The sequence below is a fragment of the Ylistrum balloti genome, unplaced genomic scaffold (assembly GCF_031769215.1).
Source record: "Ylistrum balloti isolate Yb309-2 unplaced genomic scaffold, AGI_CSIRO_Ybal_v1 Utg370242, whole genome shotgun sequence".
NCBI lineage: Eukaryota > Metazoa > Mollusca > Bivalvia > Pectinida > Pectinidae > Ylistrum > Ylistrum balloti.
Genome location: NW_026782196.1, coordinates 1,607,197 through 1,621,720, shown reverse-complemented (window position 1 = coordinate 1,621,720; position 14,524 = coordinate 1,607,197). Strand labels below are relative to the sequence as shown.

The 14,524-nt window shown below is 35.7% G+C and overlaps 1 protein-coding gene across 1 annotated transcript; it reads left to right on the top strand.

The window, feature by feature from the left end:
- Nucleotides 1–251: 251 nt before the first annotated feature.
- Nucleotides 252–11,733, top strand: LOC132552237 (cytochrome P450 3A8-like). The gene is made up of 14 exons (XM_060216386.1): nt 252–322; nt 3,783–3,879; nt 4,140–4,192; nt 4,718–4,817; nt 5,434–5,550; nt 6,098–6,189; nt 6,689–6,837; nt 7,813–7,937; nt 8,338–8,467; nt 8,957–9,114; nt 9,553–9,641; nt 10,141–10,278; nt 10,660–10,816; nt 11,154–11,733. Exons 1-14 carry the CDS (start codon nt 252–254, stop codon nt 11,226–11,228), a joined length of 1,551 nt encoding a protein of 516 aa, XP_060072369.1. The 3' UTR covers nt 11,229–11,733.
- Nucleotides 11,734–14,524: the final 2,791 nt, after the last annotated feature.

Here is a 14,524-nt window from a genome sequence, read left to right as displayed (position 1 = left end):
GGAAAATATTATGCGTGTTATGTGCTCATTAACATTGCTACGAATTATAGAGTTAAACAGCAAGTGTTTTAAACTTAAATGATAAAGAAAGCATGCAATGACACAGGCAGATATCATATCACAGACTGTTATCAGGACTGTTTACTTTCATTCCGCGTATGCGCAGGAATACACATACGGCGTTCTATATACTGACATTCGGTCTGAACTCCATGACAGGACGAGTCTGTATACCGATCGCATAAATCAACATGGAGGTGCTTGGATTTAGTGTCCCGTTATGGCTGGTGTTGATCGTAGCCGTACTGGCTCTGTATACATAGTAAGTATAAATGTACCTACTGTACATAACAAAGCGTCAAGTAAATGAAGAACTGTACATAACATGGCGTCAGGTAAATGGAGGACTGTACATAACATGGCGTCAGGTAAATGAAGAACTGTACATAACATGGCGTCAGGTAAATGGAGGACTGTACATAACATGGCGTCAGGTAAATGAAGAACTGTACATAACATAGCGTCAAGTAAATGAAGAACTGTACATAACATGGCGTCAGGTAAATGAAGAACTGTACATAACATGGCGTCAGGTAAATGAAGAACTGTACATAACATGGCGTCAGGTAAATGAAGAACTGTACATAACACAGCGTCAGGTAAATGAAGAACTGTACATAACACGGCGTCAGGTAAATGAAGAACTGTACATAACATAGCGTCAAGTAAATGAAGAACTGTACATAACATGGCGTCAAGTAAATGAAGAACTGTACATAACATGACGTCAGGTAAATGAAGAACTGTACATAACATAGCGTCAAGTAAATGAAGAACTGTACATAACACAGCGCCAGGTTAATGATGAACTGTACATAACAAAGCGTCAGGTAAATGAAGAACTGTACATAACATAGCGTCAGGTAAATAAAGAACTGTACATAACATGGCGTCATGTAAATGAAGAACTGTACATAACATAGCGTCAGGTAAATAAAGAACTGTACATAACATGGCGTCATGTAAATGAAGAGCTGTACATAACACAGCGTCAGGTAAATGAAGAACTGTACATAGTAAAGTGTCAGGTAAATGGAGAACTGTACATAACATGGCGTCAGGTAAATGAGGAACTGTACATAACAAAGCGTCAAGTAAGTAAATGAAGAACTGTACATAACATAGCGTCAGGTAAATGAAGAACTGTACATAACATGGCGTCAGGTAAATGAATAACTGTACATAACATGGCGTCAGGTAAATGAATAACTGTACATAACATGGCGTCAAGTAATTGAAGAACTGTACCTAACATGGCGTCAGGTAAATGAAGAGATGAAAATGAGTTGAATTATACCGACTTTGATGTAAGTAAAACAGTTAAAGATAACCAAGCACAACAAGGCTGCTTTTCGTCTATGAAAATGACCTGCGGTAAGGGTCAAAATAGGACACCTTTGCTTGATACATATTACATGTACATCTACTGGAATAGGAATAGGTTTTGAGTTATCGATCCCATATACAAACTATCTTAGGTCAAAGGTCAATCAGCATTTTTACCCGTAGCATTGTTTAATGTTTTGTCAAACAGACCAAAATATTCAATGGAACTACTTTGAATTGATGAACCAAATTGAAATTGAAGATTATTTAAGGAGAAAAGTGATGTTTTTTAAACAATGTATCTATCAGCCAAGGTTTTCATCTTATAAAATTATGACTAGTTCCAGCTTTAAAAACCTTGTGTGGCATCATTTAGATATTATTTTCCTGTCTAAATAAATCTACATTTGCATTACAAGTCATATTTACTGTTTTGCTGTTTACATGATAAAAACCAGAGTTCCAGACAGTCTTGTATTGTTGATCAGACTAAGATTTGGATTTTTCTGAAATTTTCAACAATGTGATCAGGTCAATTAAGGAGATGTAACAAAACAAGATTTTCAAGATGGCAGCCATGATGGTCGTCTTCCTGTGTAAGAGTTTCCTTGGAGACCAACGAGGGGGCGTGGCATGCTGAGGTTCTATCGTCTTTGTACAGTATTATTATTAAAGAAGAAGAAATGACAGTCCAATATTGTTAACAGACGGGTGACGGAGGGACGGACTGATAAACGGTAGACAGACGGAGGGACGGACTGATAGTCGGCAGACACACGGAAGGACGGACTGATAATCGGTAGACAGACGGAGGGACGGACTGATAGTCGGCAGGCACACGAAAGGACGGACTGATAATCGGTAGACAGACGGAGGGGCGGACTGGTAGTCGGTAGACAGACGGAGGGACGGACTGATAATCGGTAGACACACGGAAGGACGGACTGATAATCGGTAGACAGACGGAGGGGCGGACTGGTAGTCGGTAGACAGACGGAGGGACGAACAGATCGTCGGTAGACAGACGGAGGGACGGACTGATAATCGGTAGACACACGGAAGGACGTACTGGTAGTCGGTAGACAGACGGAGGGGCGGACTGATAGTCGGTAGGCAGACGGAGGGACGGAATGATCGTCGGTAGAGAGTATACTGTGACATAAGCTCTACCGGCCTTTGAATGATATATCTAAACAATATCGGACTGATGTGATTGTTAAGTCACGTGGCCTCTAGTTATAACATGGTCCAATAAAACCAGCATTTTTGTACATTTTCACTCGTGTTAGTATCATAACATAGCCACCTCAATGATTTGCATTTTCAAGCTTAAGGTATGGGAAAGCTCTCTTTCAGGTATAAACCAGTAAACTGCATGTGTATTGATAGTTTGATAGGCGGAAGATAGTTGTGTAACTGTGTGATTCATCATTGCATATAAGGGAAGGTTACGTTTTAACATATGATCTATCATTATGTAGTACTTTTTTGTCTTAAAATTTTAATTGTTTTACTATCTTTATCAATTTGCAAAGAAGTTTAACAAGACAAATGTCGATATGTCGAGTCTGACACAAAAGTGTGTTAGTCACGTTTTGGAGAACTCATCATTATACAGCCAAACATGCTGATATATGTTGGGTGTGATAACATATTACATACTGTCTACTGATATAAGCTTGGTCATGAGATGAACAGTTAACAAACGGAAGTCTCACAGATCGTAAAATTGGCCTAAAGTTTTCCTTTCCCCGCGCATGCTCTGAACCTCTTACAAACAAAAAATAACAGTTTGTAATGGATATTCATTTTACTTTAAACTTTGAGTATGATAAATAAAATGAATAAGGCTTTTCTAAAAATCATAAAATTACCAAGCAAGGGGGCTAAAATGTCTCTTAATACTACAAGGTTCTTGTATTGTGTTTCTTTCTACTAATACGTATTTAATATTTATCTGTATCCTATCATACCTTATATGATGGGAGGGTATAGATGGACCTGACAACAAGGACAAACCTTAAACCTTTATTTTAAAGGAGTCGTTACCATGGCTACAAAGACAAATATATGCCTTTATTTATAAATGAGTCGTCACTATGGCAACAAGGATAAATATATATCTTTATTTCAGTATGAACCTTCATCGTGGTAACAAGCGTATGTTTCGTCTTTATTTCAGTTTCAGTTGAGTCGTCACCATGGTAACAGTGATATTTTTCCTACCTGCATTTCACTATGTTGAGTCGTCACCATGGTAACAGTGATATATTTCATACCTTTATTTCAGTATGTTGAGTCGTCACCATGGTAACAGTGATATTTTTCCTACCTGCATTTTGCTATGTTGAGTCGTCACCATGGTAACACTGATATATTTCATACCTTTATTTCAGTATGATGAGTCGTCACCATGGTACCTTTAAGAAGCTAGGTATCCCAGGTCCTGCACCATGGCCTATCATTGGTAGTCTTATAGAGATCAACAGTGGGGTGAGTGATGTTTATTAAATGGAACTGTTCATTATTTTGAAAATAGAATTTTAAACTCTGATTTAAACACAGATTATTTCATATTTATTTTGTCGTGCTCAACATTGTATTTAATGTTCGAAAGGCAACAAGTGCGTTCTTTTATTGTCACTAATTCAGATACGTTACGTTGTAATTTACAAGGTTTATTTCACCACGAACAAATCGTATGTCTGTGTTGCTCAGAAACCTCTTGCAAACCTGTGCGATCTGTGTTGTAGGGTTTCCAGAAGTTTCAGATGGATTGTATGAAAAAGTACGGAAAAGTTTACGGGTATGTATACAACACGAGTGACCCTATACCCCAGGGCTTGTTATCGATATTACAAATTACATACTAGATAGAGGTCAAATGTTGGTGGTTGATACTCGTTAGTATACCTGGTGGTTGATACTCGTTAGTATACCTGGTGGTACCTGATTGTTGTTGGTGGTTACTTTGTTCCTTGACACTATTTAGTTTGGATTGATCAAGGTTTACATCGGCAGTTTGGGCGGGGTGAGGGGTCAGTGGGGGGTTAGGGTAAGTTGGCGTCGATAAAGCAGAAGACGTTTACCCTTCCGGAACACTTTTCTACTTCGTCATGGGTCTCTGAGTAAATCTTTCTTTGTTCATTTTTAACCCTAGTTTCATCGATTTTTTTTGTTGGAATCATAAATTTGAATTATGATTCTGTTAAGATGTCGGTATTGTGTTGCTGTTTTTGTTCAGTTATCAATGATTTATGCAATTTGATTATTTTTCAATCTTATTTCTAACAGGGAAATATTATATAGTTATTTTTTATTCCGTTTGTAGGTTCTATGGCGGATTGTCACCTTTAACACTTGAAGTTGGAGACAAGGATATGCTAAGGCAGATTCTTGTAAAAGAATTCGCTAACTTTTCGGATCGAATAGTAAGATGATATAGTGAAACCAATAAGCGCGGTAATCACTGTACATTTAATATATGTCTTTCTTTACCGCCTGCTAATTGTTTGTTTCCTAACTTGATAATTTCGACTTTTACAAGTTTCTGCTGTTGATATATAGGGATGAGATTGCCAAAGAATGTATGATGTATGGAACATTTTGTCAGCTAATTGTATCTTTAAATAATGTTACAACACGTGTCAGTTACGTTATATACTAAAGATATTTTTGACGGATGTTATAATTAACAGCAGGTGAGTTGTCGGTTGAAAGAAGAAAGATGATCATATTTCATTTCACCGAGCCTCCGTAAGAATGTAAGATTCTATGTATGGCATGGTTTGGATAGATCTACTGCTGGAAACATGAGTGATATATCTAATAAGACTAGAGCAAAATCTTAAGTAGCAAAATTCTTCCTCTATATCTTCTTTGAAATGATAATGCACAAATCCTATGACGTCAAAATGGAAATCACCTAAACCTTCAGCTAATCACAGCACTTATCCAGTGATAATACATATGTATGATAACAAAACTCTATGTTGTTAGTGTTATAATGCTAATGACACAGCAGCTTTAATATATCTTGTTTACTAGGTATTTAAAGGATTCAATGGGGACGCTGACGCTGCTATAAATAACCTCAGTGGGGATCATTGGAAACACGTGCGCAGCAAGATCACCCCTGCATTTTCTACTGGGAAATTACGTAAAGTAAGTACTTAATATCAATGTCAAGAAATATACATTTTTTATTTCGATGTAGACAACAATCTAAGGTTATATATATATATATCGTATATACGTGTACGTAAGAATAGAATTCCTCGTTCTTGAACACATCACTTTAAAGCAGACATGTTTATTTACGATATCCTGATTTGTCATGCAGGACTTATCCACGATGTTGATTTGACCTGAATGTTCCCAATCTGAGATACTGTTTCATAAATCCTCTAAATGCTTGCTTACAAAGCTCCTATTACACTAGTCATAATGTCTCGTCAAAAACATATATAACATTGTATGCTGCCCTTTAATGTTTAAGATACAAACATTATTTCATTATTCAGAAGAGCTAGCGAAACAAATATGGAATATTTAGCATACAAAAAATATACTTGTATCATTTTGCTAGAATTTTAGTTTCATGGAAAGCTGGACATGAGTTGCATATCAATACCTTTAAATGCAGATTCTCAATCACAACAAACGTCCTTTCATTGTATTTCAAATTAATTCTTTTTTTCTGTTTCGCCAGATGGTTCCATTGGTAGATCATGCCAGTGATACGCTTGTGAAATCTCTGAGGAAGAATCTGAAAGATGGAAATGGAGTTATTGAAATGATGGAGTGGGTGTATAAAGGACGTTTATTGCATTTACGTATGGACAAAATCGGTCATATCACAAAAACACTTATATTTGATAAACATTTACCACCGGAGGTATGCTCGTTATGATCTGGAAATCACTTTATCATTTCAAATTGCTCAATTAAATTATCATTAAATATGTTTATTGTGTAAATTTGGATACAAGAAGGACAAATCTAGCCAACAAAGGTATTAATATAAACCTTATTTATTTTACAACAATTGCGAAACAAGTTATGTCAACTTATACTAATCACTCTTGTTGGCCCGGATGTAAGCGCGCGAGGGGTCTTCTTGTGGGAGGAAACCGGAGTCCCCGTGGAAAACCCACGTGGTCGGTCAGGTGACCCCTTACCTTTTCACGTCCGTTCCGGGAATCGAACCCCGGTCTGCTAGGTGAAAGGCGAGTGCATTACCACTGCGCCACCCGACCACCCAGGTAACAAAGGTATTAATGGTTTGTGTCTTCGTTTTCAGGGTATATGGAGCCTACACAATGGACGTGATATGTTCTACTGCCTTCGGTATTCAGATTGATTCACAAAACAACCCAAATGATGAATTCGTTTCCAATGCAAGGAAGTTCTTGATTTTAAAGTTAGCATCTCCTATCATCTTATGTTTGAGTAAGTCATATACTTCAAGGTTGACACATATTGAAATCTTGAAAATGATCAGTTTCAGTTGACATTATCTTGGTGAGCTTGACAAACCTATCGAAACAAACTGTGCTCTTGGCTGATTATGTTATCATACGAGACTGAGGTTAAAGCAGAGTTTATAAAAACAGGTCGCAAGTGCCATGCAATGTCCTTCAGTTTCACTTTTCAGTATTTTTATATGAATTGTCATTTAATAAACATTATAATTTACTATGTCGATCATGTATATGTCAACTTAAATTGGAAATCAAGACGTGACTCTCTTCTACATCTGCCGCTTTTCTCTATCTTTTCCTACAGCGTAACCAACAGAAACGCTTTCCACCAGGTTACAGGCGTGCTGATTTCCATTTTCCTGTTGTGATTTTTTTTCATTTCAAGTTTAGCAATTCCCCTGCCTCCTTGACCTTTATGTTTACATGTTTGATGTGAGAATTGTGGATTTGTTACCAATATCATTATCCTCTTTAAAGATGTCGAGAAATGACGGATAAACCCAGGAATTCGAGTCATGTGATTTGGTGAAGACTATGGGAAGTTTCATTGTCGACACCACGATTTCGTTTGTGCATCTTTCATTTCATCAATGTCCGTTATATCTATAATCATTTCATTGTTGTGCGCCTTTGCTATATTTGAAAACGTAACTTGTCAAACTTGAACTTACCGAGAAAAATACACGTTAAGCCTTCTGGATCACATGTTCTTCTATATGCAAATCTTTCCATTGTTCGTGGTCTGCCCTCGTTCCATTGATTTTCTTAACTTGTTGGCATTTTCTGATTACTCTTGTTATAAAGTTTGGAGCTTGGAGAATGTTTCGTTAAAATGACAAACATGTATTTGATTGAAACATTATTGATATGTAAAACGAGTGATCGAAAGGAATTTTGATAATTGTCAATTTCCTTATTAAATGTTGTCTTTGCTTGTTTGCAGTATTTTTGCCCAAGCTCCACTTTTTGATGCCCTATTTAGGAATATCGTTCTTGGATAAAGACATTCAGGCGTTTTTCCGTAAGATAACAACTAAACTTCTCGCGGAACGTGTCGCAGGAAGCAAGGTAATACAGCAAAACCCAATTTGTTCTTTATTATTACCTCTATATTGCCAACATATAATATTATTCGTGAAATTCTCAGACTTGGTCGACGTTAATTTGCCTTTACGGATAAAAACGTTGGGAAGGCTTGTTACTTGTAATATAGATCATTTTCGGAGGCCTATTTTATTCTCAAAAATATGTTTTGTATGTATTTGATATATAAATAGAGAAAAAAAACGAGTTTAATGGCGTCTTTTGTCATTTTCTAACATTATGAAATAACGAATCAGGTCTGCTCATAATAACGTGACCCTGTAAAATGTTGAAATCTCAACAGTTAAATTTCTAGTAAAAATGTCGCACGGAAGTTGGTATAAACAAATTTATATCTATATATATCTTTATCTATTTTTTTCAGGATCGCGTAGATTTTCTCCAGCTGATGAAAAATGCTCAGCAAGAAAATGAAGATTCCGACAAAGAAGATGACGAAGATAATAATGATAACAGTTCTGTAAACAAACCGTCCACCGCCTGGTCTAGGAAAGGTTTGTATCAGGTATTGAAGAACACTAGCGATCTATATAGGATTAATTTGTATGTCTAAACACGTGAAGATAATAAGAATATACGATACACAACACAGAAAACAAAATGCAATAGTATAAGGTCTGATGTCGTAGATACGAGATTCAGCACAGAAGTGGATTGTGTCCTTATGATGAAGTCTAATGGAATCGATACAAAAACCATCTGCATCTGTATTTTAAACGTGGTCTTACGAACAAAAGTTTATGGTAGAATAAGAAGCACGAACAACAGCCAGGAATAATGTAAGATTTAAAACAAAGAAGAAACCAAGATGTACGAACAGTCCAGGATAAGGTAATGTCTCAGAAGTCGAGACAAATATGTTTTAGCAGAAGTCATATCAAACATCTTCCTGGCATTCCTTTTCATAACTTTCTCCTTTATTTTCACAAGATACGCGAATGGCTGAGAAACGTCGACGGATAAATCTTCTATTTCACCTTCAGGTATCACATTCGATGAAATTCTTGGAAATGCCGAGGTATTCTTCTTCGCTGGGTATGAGACCACTACGATAACACTGGCAATGGCTTCATACTACCTCGCCTTGTACCCAGAGTACCAGGACAAGCTCCGTCAGGAACTGACAGATAAAATCGGTTCAGTACGTACATAGAGAGTCACTGAGTTTAACAGGCAATGATGATGGTGATGATACATGAATGCATTTATGTCATATAACTTATTCTAGAGTGGAAACGTTCATCTAACATGTTTCTTTATAAATATCTCTTTATGCATAAATTTTATTATTTTAAATATCAGGTTGCAAAATTCTGTTTCGCAATGTACATCATAAAAAACTTGTTGCAATGTATCATTTCATTTGACATGTATTTCAGTAAGTACTTTTTTCTTAAGACCAATATAAAGATAATAATGTAATGTTGCTTTCTTAAATAACATATCAATAAGCAGCTGGTTTTCTTCAACTATCAATAGATGATTTTTATTTTCGGATGGCTCCCCCCTCCAACCCCATCCCAACCACCCCTCCATGATATGGTATAGTATTGCATATTAATGACTTTCTGTTCCACAGCAACAGGTGACCTATGACAACATTCGTGAGGTCAAATACCTGGAAATGATTATTAATGAGACTCTCAGAATCAACCCTCCCGCTACACGGTAAGGATGAAGCTGTTCACAACGAAAGGCATATGAATCACATAATATTCGTGTAAATGTTTGACATTGTATGATTCAAACAGAAATTATCAAGTTTCACAAAATCACTAATACTCTAAATATTATTTTCATGACTGAAACGTAGTAATAATCAAATGTGTAACATAAAACCAGAAAATCTACACAAGTTCATTTAAACATAAGAAATAAGAGGCACTTTGTGGAAATGAACCAACAAGAAGTTTACTTATAGACGAACATAACCTCTTCAGTCTCTTGTGGGTAAGATTGTGTGATCTCAACCCGGCATGAACGTTGGCAAATAGGAGACTGTGATACAAAAATTCATATCATTTCATCCGTGCGACAGAATATATCGATGTCTAGCCATACCTGTGATATATATGTACTATAATCATAACGAATGTTGGTTGTCCACTGTAGGCACACGTAGTTAATACCATCATATAACACGGTCAGACTGATGATATTTCTGTAGGACCGACAGAGTCTGTTTGAGAGATACGGAAATCAATGGTATAAAGATCCCGGCTGGTATGAATATTAGTGTACCTATATATGCCATCCATCACGACCCGGATAACTGGGAAGATCCCGACAAGTTCATTCCAGAAAGGTACATCAGTAAATAGCTTTATTCTCTTATAATAGGCTCACCATTTATATATATATATAATAGATCTTGAAATATGATCTTTTGACAACTTAGTTAGAAATAAAATATATCGCCAGGGACGTATGATACTCTGTTATATACGTCCCTGATATTGCTAACGTTACAGAGGTGTGGTGTTATAGTAACAAAGTTCCTGGATAATTTTATTTAACACCTCGCTCTCCCATAACTGTTATATTCTCACGTGTTTCTGTATTCGGGTTACTATAAGTTTCTTCTTTCTCGCATGGTTTCATATACACATAAATTCCTCTGCAAGGCCAATGTTAAAAAACTTCTTTTCCTTGCCTCGCTTTTTAAATCAAACTTACTGCATTACAGATTTGCAGACAATGACAGTTACGACCCACTGACCTTTCTCCCGTTCGGATACGGACCACGGATTTGTATCGGCATGAGGCTAGTCCAAATGGAGTTGAAAATGTCACTTGCCAAAGTTGTTCGTAATTTCAGGATATCCGTTTGCAGTGAGACCCAGGTAACTACTATTTCTTTTTAAAATGATCTAGAACTACAGTGTGAAAATTTTATAGCTTATGTAACACAGTACATCTGCAAACACAGGCATTACCGTCACAATAACCATCGCAATAAAACGCAATCTCAGTTTAGGTTGTACAAAATAGGCACAAGAAAAGAGTACCTTTTAATCCAAAAAAAAAAAAAGACTAACAATTTGGGCTGTTATGTGGCCATCAATTCTCGAAAGTGTACTGTATAATGAACTTATGTAACGTTCAGTTAACGCATGCAGGAATTTATAACCTTGATAATTTAATATTTTTCATTAACTCTATCTCATTTTGTCACTCCAGATTCCCCCTGATATGATGAAGCTGGGATTGCTTAAACCAAAATCAACTAAACTCAAACTAGAAGAGATCAAGTAAAGCGCTGACCTGTGGGAAAACACGATTTAGAAAATCTATAATGGAACAATTCAAACATCGAATTTGGATTCATTTGGTATTTAGTATCACTGGTGAATCCTCGACAACTACAATTATACATGGTGTAGCTGGTGTAGCAAATCTTACTCGTTTTTATCTATTTTTTTTAAGTTATCTTTATCGACTTTCAAATTTCACTTTTTATGTATCAACCTATTGTCCTATTTATGTTAATAGAAGATACACAAGGTAAAATACATACGACTATTTGAACAACTGTGATATTCTGGATTAGAAAATTGTTTAAGCTGTGTTTATTTTCTTTAATTCGAAGTCAAAACTGGTACTATTTCATGACGTACTGTGCGTGAAGACAGTAAGTGATAAAAACCACGAAACAATCCTTTGCCTCAACGGAAAAGATGGCCGCCATTTTTGGGCTAGCGTCAGAATTCATTAGTGTATATAAGTGATTAGATCATGAAAAGTATCAATTAAAACCAAGCATTACATAACCATTATTTTAGAAATTTTATTCTTCTTTTACAATTTTACAAACTCAATCACATATTCATTGGAACAGAATTAGATTCTGTGGTTATGCAAATAATTAATAACACTTTCAATATGCTAATTCTTACATTCACATTGAACACAACCACAAGCACCTGTCATTTGAATCATACACAGAAAACTGGACATGTGAATATAGTATAATGTATATATATAAAGACACATTTAAACTTCTTCCATACAGACTTGTAAATATGATGAATACACCACAGACACTGACATACAATTTAATGAATATATACATTCTTGTGAATACTTTACATGCTTACACAGACATTTCCTGACAAGTTATAGTGAATACCACATAAACATGTTGCCCAGACACTAACCTCAATTGAACTGGCTAGTGAATACTGTGCATACATCAACATTTACATACATGTTTACATAATATTTCTTTACAGACAAGTGACATGAATATTTGATTTGAATTTTCATATTTTCTGCTCATACATCCCCCCTAATCCAAACAAGTTGAACAACAGACGATGCACTGAATTGCTGCAGTATACAGTGACATCTATCCTCCATTGATCTGTGATTTGTTCCAAACATTGGAAATACAAATACACAAACACAACATAAAACACTAAATTTGCCAGTAACCCCTAGCTTATTTATTTTAACAGTTCTCACTTTATCTAATAAACAAAAATGGACAAGTTCACTTTAATATTCAGCTCCATCATTAAAACATTTCCTTTACATTTCAAAACACTGGTAAATGCTTCAACAAAAATATATCTAATGCCTGTATAGCTTTTGACACATAGGACAGTAATCTCTATCGTTCTGGTGGTAAAATAAAGCATTGTTCATATATCACTCAGTTGGGCAAAAATTAACTCCACTCTTTAGTGATTTAAATGGGAAATATTGAAGGAAAAATAAAAATAATGCTGTTATTAGTTTCTTCAGACATCAGGTTTAGAGGTTCCTGGACCAGTGTGGTGGAAAATCCAACAGCAATACTCTTTCCTACATATAGATTTTATACAAAAATATTCATACACAGAACAAACATATGAATACAAACAAAATGACAGCTATTTACAAGTCCAAACATCTGAATGTCTCCATAGATATAGGTGATAACTTTTCACCACCTAGGCTAGCACAACTTTCATGTCTATTGATCTCCTTACAGGCTATCACAATGCATACATGAACATAAACAAACATTCCACTTACCAAATATTTACTTTTCATCAGTAATACATATATTTCATCAACTTCAGTTTTGCCTGTTATACTTAATTGAAAATTATCTATAAATATCTGCGGTAATAATAAATTTGATCTTTTTCGGCTGAGCTAGAAAGGGTTACGTTGCACAACAGGGAATATCCCAGTAGACAGTACACAGACAGAACACAAAAATAGAATCAACATTATATACCAAATATACTATACATTATATCACATTTTTTTCTTTCTGAAACGGAAGACAAATATATCACAGTTTATCAAATACATTGACAACATAACTATAATCATACACACCAGTCATTGTACATTTAACAAATTAACAAGAGGCCCATGGGGAGTTATCATTCACCTGATTTTCGTCAAAATTGCTTCATCTGTTATAGCGGAGAAGGGTTTTAGAGGTCCATCCTTATTTCCCCCTATCCCTCTGCCCCAAGGTGGTCAGACTCCTAGAACTAGTTTCTGTGAAATGAAATGTACATCATTTGTTGACGTTCTTTACAAAATTTGGTAAAATTCAAAGATTAAATTACCTCCTGTTCCTATTCAAAGCTGTCTTGCACCATATCAAGTACACTTCACCCAGAGATGCTTCTGACCAAATTTGGGCAAAATCATGTCATTCTTACAGAAAAAAGCATTTTAAGGCTTTGCCTTTGTTTTCCCATCAGGCCTTGCCAAATAACCCCAATGGGGTTCAGACCCACCGATTCATTTTCACTTCAACAAAGGATACTTTAGATTAAATTTGGTCAAAATATCCTCATCCATACAAAAAAAGAATATTAAACCTTTTGCTCCATTTCCCCTTGTTGCCTAATCCCTCAGACCTCAACAGTGGCCACACATTCCACTATTACAGAATCCTTTCACCGAAGGATCCTTGACACAAAGTTGAAAAACACCATATCATTCGCACAAAAGAAGGATTTCACAAATGTGCTACATCAAACTAGGCATTGTTCCTCAGGCCCCTGGAGACAAAGACTCACCATTTAAGCAAATATAGGTCTTCTCCACTGAATGATACTTCAGACCAAATCTGATAAAAAAACAAATAGTTCTTTGTCTTGTAACCATTGGTAGAAAAGTTGATTCATACTGTGTGCCAAATGCCTTGAATTCACTTGGCTTTCAGGAGAAGCAAGTTAAAATCAAGGAAACCATGATAGTGGTATATGGAAAAGTGGCTCTACACTGACATTAAAAAATTCTAAAATGTTATGATTTCCATATAAGTTTCTGATGCATCTCATCAAATTATCAATGAGATGGTTTTTAAGTTGAAAATTGATCAGGATTTCAATGCATTTTTCAACAAGAGATCCCAGAGGGATCTTGGCGCCCACCATTTGAGGATCTGTTTTCAGTTCTTGAAGATTTTTTTATTTTTGTTTGTTTGTTACAGGTGTTGTAAATGTTCATGAACTGGTCTTCATTGAATGTACTCAATGATGGCACAAGATATTTTTATTAAGCACCTATTAGCAAATATCATTTGAAAAAGATCCCAA

Excerpts from the sequence above, each read along its gene's own strand:
- LOC132552237 (XM_060216386.1), top strand. The coding sequence starts at position 252 with ATGGAGGTGCTTGGATTTAGTGTCCCGTTATGGCTGGTGTTGATCGTA. Across the intron at positions 8,468-8,956 it reads CACCGCCTGGTCTAGGAAAG|GTATCACATTCGATGAAATT; the intron begins GTTTGTATCAGG and ends TTTCACCTTCAG. Across the intron at positions 10,817-11,153 it reads CCGTTTGCAGTGAGACCCAG|ATTCCCCCTGATATGATGAA; the intron begins GTAACTACTATT and ends TTGTCACTCCAG.